This window comes from Nestor notabilis, unplaced genomic scaffold (assembly GCF_000696875.1).
Source record: "Nestor notabilis isolate BGI_N333 unplaced genomic scaffold, ASM69687v1 scaffold8106, whole genome shotgun sequence".
Classification (NCBI taxonomy): domain Eukaryota; kingdom Metazoa; phylum Chordata; class Aves; order Psittaciformes; family Psittacidae; genus Nestor; species Nestor notabilis.
The window spans coordinates 49,526-54,988 of NW_009934223.1; the positions used below are offsets into that span (position 1 = coordinate 49,526).

The following is a 5,463-nucleotide window of genomic DNA, read 5'->3' on the forward strand; positions in this document are numbered from 1 at the left end:
AGTTGCTTGTTCTCAAAATCTTGAGGGTTCTAGAGAGTCCTGATGTGTACTAGGTGTTTTCGGTTAGTTTGTCTCACCCTTTTTGGAATATGTTCTGAAGCTGCTTCAGAAATGAAATTGGAGTATATAGGTAATAAGAAGAGGTACTGCAAGCAGAAAATGTTCAAATTGGTTTCTACAAAAATTTATGCTTTCTGAAGGTTTTTGTTGGGGGGGTTTTGGTATTTTTTTTTTGTTTGTTTTTTGGGTTGGTTTTTTTTGTTTGTTTTTTTGGGTTTTTTTAAGTACAAAAGAGAACCACACACTGGTGCAGTACAATATATCAATAGAGAGAGAGACTTTGTTGCTATAGCTGAGGCCTAAATTCAGGCCATATTAAAGTACGTTAAAGAATGTTTAACGAAATTCCTAGTTGTAGGTAGCATGACTTAGGCTCTTGCAGATACAGCCTGATGATCATGTCCCAGAGGGAGTACAGCAGCAGCTCTACAAACCCCAAAATCTTGCACGTATTTTTTTTAATAAATTCCATTTTCAAAATGTTTCTAAAGCTGCCTTTTTAGTAGTAAGGCCAACAAATGTCAGGCTATTCATCGAGCCCTTTGTTTAATTTGACCATTCTCATGTATATTGCAGGTTCATGGCATCTTTTGCAACCCATGCAATCAGTAAATTTACTGTCCATTCATCTTGTCCTTTTTCTCAATGTAACTCCTTAAAGGCTGAGCAGAGCTACTAGTATATTTTAAGAAGTGTTTTTTAATTCAGCATAAACATGAATAATCAGTAGTTTACAAAATTGAGACAGTTTTCCAAAAACATCTTTAATACAGCTTCTTCAGGCTCCTTCCTCTCTCCTTCCCTCATCCCCATGGAACCTAACATAGTGTCATACTTTTTCCTTTGTAGATGATGTGTTTTTACCCAAAGACATTGATCTAGACAGTGTGGAAATGGATGAAACAGAGCGAGAAGTGGAATATTTTAAAAGGTAAAGTGCTGTAATCCCTACACATAAAGCTGTTGTGCTTCTTCCCATGCTGTGACTTTAAAAAAAACAAAAACAAACCAACAACAGAAAACCAACCCACAACTTAGTGATTAACTCCTAGCAGAAAAGCCTGTGTTGTAGCACAGCAAATCCTATTACAACTGGCATTCTGAATACTGAAGGTAACAGTCACTGAAGCTGTAGATCTACAGATTGTAGCTGAGTAGCATAAATACAGGAATGAGTGTCAGTCATCCATGTGTCTGTCCCCTAGGTTCTTATCAAGGCTTTCAGAATATTCTTAGTTACCATTATTTTCTAAAAGCAAAGTTTGTGTGAATATTTATATTATCCATACAAACAATACACTGACTAGTGTTAAAAAAAAAAAAAAAGGGAAAGACAAAAAGTGTTGAACAAGTAAAACATTGTTTTACATTTCAGAACAGCTATTTCAAAAAGGTTTGTTCATGATATTTTCTTCCTGTTTATAGGAGCTATTAGTTTGGGATTTTCTACTGCACATGAAATAGAGATGGTATAACTGTGAGATACTAGCTTATGCAAATCATAAAGAAGGGATGCTTATGCTACTGCAGTGAAGGATACGGTAAAGGTAGTGTAGAAGGATAATAGGAACCTATGCTTGTGAAACTTTTATTCTGTATTTTTTGGTTGCTTTGGGGATTTACGCATCATTTTACCTTTACATTCCTCAGATATGAGCGGACAGCTCATGTTTAAATGGTGTAGTATGTATGGTTTAGTTTTAGGTAGTCCTGCAGGGTGCAGAGAGTTGGACTTCATGGATCCCTCCCAACTTGACATATTCTGTGATTCTGTGTTCTTCCATAATACTGAAATCTACTCAAATTTGTGCCATTTAATGGTGGCTGGGTGTGCTGTTTTTTCCCATTAATCTAATCTAGTAAGCCTTTTGTCACGAGAGCCAAATCTGAAATGTTGCAAATAAATCAGTTTCTGCAGTTTAATTATTTAGGAATCAACATAGCATTTCACAGAACAGCTAAAGCCATTTGTTGAAATGAGGGATGTTTTTTTAAGAGAGGGTTTTCAGTTCTTCTCTGAATTCATATAGTTTTCATTGTCTGTCTGTCGGGGATGTAATCTATGTCTGAGTTTTGCAAAGGACAGAATATAACTGCTTCTCTGTGCTGTTTATTACTCCTGTACAAAATGCATATGTCTGATTTATTTACAGAGTTACAGTGTGCTACCCAATGAAATTTTCAAAAGCGCACATTCTCTGTTCTTCAAATTTATTTTCCTGAGTGGTGCCAATTAAAGGATTTTTAGGGTTTTTTTTAAGTTGAAATGTAGGTTTTATAAGTGAAACGTGGCATATACTAGATTGCTCATGTTGATGCTAGCCCTTCATGGGTGTCATAGAACCAACTAGGTTGGAAAAGAACTCCAGGACTTCATGGAATATTCTTGGCTTCATTCAAGTTTGCAGTATGTGTAATAAGAAAATAGAAAAATTCTTTTCATCAGCTAAGTTCTTTTCATCAATTCTCTTTTGTCAATAGGATGAATGGAGCAGTGTCTTATATTTGTAGAAGTGCAGCTGAAGTTTGGAGATAAACTTGTCAAATGTGATTTCTAATGAAGATTTAGCACTTCTAACTGTACTGTTTTGTAATCAGTAATTGTTGTAATTCTACTCTTCACTGTAATCTGTTAGGAAGTGTGTGTAACTGTCCTACTTTTCTATGTATACCTGTTTAGAAAAGGTGTTTGAAAAGCCCTCATGAGTGGTGTTCTAGGAGAGAAAAACAAGTACTTAATGCTCTGAAGGCACCTTTAAAGCTTATGTTTTCTGTCACTTGACAATTTCCAACATAATAATTAGAAGGCTGGCAACAGTGCTTGTTTTAGTAACCCTCCAAGCAAATGAGCTGCACAGGACTACTGAATTCATACTTTTTTGCTGATAGTCTGTTAATTCATCATCATTCCTTCTTGCTTCATAGTGGCGTAATAGATGGATAACTTTACACCCTGACTTCAGAATTAATCTTGCAAGCTACTTCTAAATTTAATATAGAAAGAACAAAATAAGTCTAGTTCTTCTAACCTTCCGCTGTACCTTTTCTATTTCACTCCTTCTGTTTGCTCCCCTTTTTTGGCTTTCATTTGTTACAGAAGCTGTATAGCCTTCCAGAGAGGGATATGTACTACCTTGATGCTGTCATGCAGCCTTTAGCCTAAACAAGCTACACCTTGCTTTGATAAAGTTCTTGAGCATTGGTTGTCACTGAAATGCCTGCACATGCCAACTTTTTTCATAAGTTCTTGCATAAATTGGAATTCAGATTAAGCAAATAAGGGTATTTGTGTTCTAAAGGTGCTTTTTCCAGGCATGTGAGCTACTTATCTGCTGTATTGTAAACAAACCTCCTTAGGTTTTTATCTCAAACATAACTTCATTATATTCAGAAAAGAAGCAGCAGTGTCCCATGCTTCTGCTTTATGTATTACCTACCATTCATTCTCACTGTTACAAGTTTTAGGTAAATACAGAGATGTCATCTCTGTTTCTAGTTAACAGTCAGCTAGCTTCTCTGATGCTAAATATGCAGTGTACTTTGCTTCTGCATTCACTTACTCTTGCTAATGCAGCTGTATTTGAAGTAACTGGTTTATGATGCATTATCAGTGATGGACAGTGATTTTTTTTTAGGTACAATTTTTTTAAAGAGGTTTTGTCATTCTGAGTGAGACCTGCTCTTCAAAAGAGGGGTAACACTTGTGGTGTGATTTTAAGTATATTGATTTCACCTTATCACTTTTTTTTCTTTTCAGATTCTGCTTGGATTCTGCCAGACAGACAAGGCAGAGACTTTCCATCAACTGGTCCAATTTTAGCTTGAAAAAAACCACCTTTGCTGCACATTGAAATGACACAATATGGGGAGGGAACCCTGCAGGAATCAATGAACGACAACTCCACTTATCTGTCCTGCTGTGCTGAGAGCTTATCTGGTCTTGAGCCAGTGCTGCCTTGCCTTGTCCCCAGTGCTGTGTGGATCTGCACTGAACCCTTTGGCCTGATAATTCTTGCGGACTGAAAAATTGCCACTTTCTACCTGAATTTGTTAGCTTGTGTGCTTGTAGTCTGTGAGTGAGACTTACTTGATTGTAGCTGTATGCCGTTGGAGTTGGAACAATAGCTCTTTTCCATCTCCTTCTGAATGCCTTGGCCTCGGAGACTTTAAATTGCTTAGGCTTGGGTGGAGGCCAAAATACTAGTTTGCATCATCTGCAGTGGCTCCTGTCACTTCTGCATCTAGCTATGTTTTGTCATTCTGACTCCTGACAAAGGAATGGACCTAGTCAGTTGTGCTTTCATCTGCTCCAGAATTCTCCTGACATGACTTCACGAAAAAGAGGCTCTTATGGGACAAGTATTTCCTCAGTTCTTTCACAATCTACTGTTTAAGAGTGTACAAGTTACGCTATTTGTGTTTTGATTTTTTTTCCTGACTTGTAGCCAGCTTGTGTAAGAATACTTGCAGAATGAGAAAATTTAAAAAAGAACAGTACTCACACTATCAAATCTGTTATAGAGTGTATAATTGTATTAACACTGAAGCCTAACTGGCTACTTTTTTAACATATTGTTAAGTAATATTAAAATCATGTCTTTCTTTTTGAAAGATGGAATACATTAGTATGGCAGAAGACTTGTGTCTTGCTTTTTTCTGCTCGGGTGGGGAAAGGGAAGAAGAAAATGGTATTCTAAACTAAGTTTTGTCTTGTGTCAGTCAGTGAATGCTACATAACTTTAGCATTTTTCTTGTTTGACAGCTCACCTGATGGGAAAAACTGCTATCTGCTAGAGCCAGAAAAACTCCTGCTGAAAAAAAACTGCTGAACGCTGGAATTAAGTTTGTGAATTCTGTGAATTAATGTAATACTTCTATTTCAGGAGATAATTTGTGAGAAATGTGGTATTACAAAAATTTCCGATTTGATGTCAGTGCAGAAGTGAAGTAGGTAGGCACGATGCTACTATAATGTAAATAGCTAACAATATAGTAATGTTTTACAGGCTGAATAGTATTGCCCAGTGTGGAAGAAAACCGGTGATACAGGATTTTGATCTGTGTAAAGATACTGCACTTGTAGAAGTTTTTCTGATACTGCACTATTTATTCAGAATAGGAGTAATAGAAGCTTTCTTTTTACTGCGAGATGACCATACGTACCCAGTCTTTCATACTTTATTCTTTTTTAAGGAAAATAGTACTTCCACTCAGCACATACTCAAAAGGACAATACAGCTTCAAAGTTCACTAATGTCCTTTTCCAGAACCATTCCACTTTTTTCTTTCTTCTTGCTAACACACATTTTTCTGTGATACACCTACTGAGCTTGGGACTGCTTTGCAAGACACAGTGTAATTACACTCAGCTTTGGACTTGAGAAGGTTTGCTTCTGTGTTTCA

The 5,463-nt window shown here is 36.6% G+C and overlaps 1 protein-coding gene across 3 annotated transcripts in view; it reads left to right on the forward strand.

Moving 5' to 3' along the window:
* FAM193A (family with sequence similarity 193, member A) overlaps window positions 1-4,716 on the forward strand; it is a 47,745-nt gene extending 43,029 nt beyond the window's left edge. For all 3 annotated transcript variants that reach the window (XM_010017222.1, XM_010017224.1, XM_010017223.1), the window contains 2 exons: window positions 910-991; window positions 3,818-4,716. In XM_010017222.1, the coding sequence (XP_010015524.1) occupies window positions 910-991; window positions 3,818-3,911 (176 nt within the window). In that variant the 3' untranslated portion in view covers window positions 3,912-4,716. The remainder of the gene's footprint in view (window positions 1-909; window positions 992-3,817) is intronic.
* Window positions 4,717-5,463: the final 747 nt, after the last annotated feature.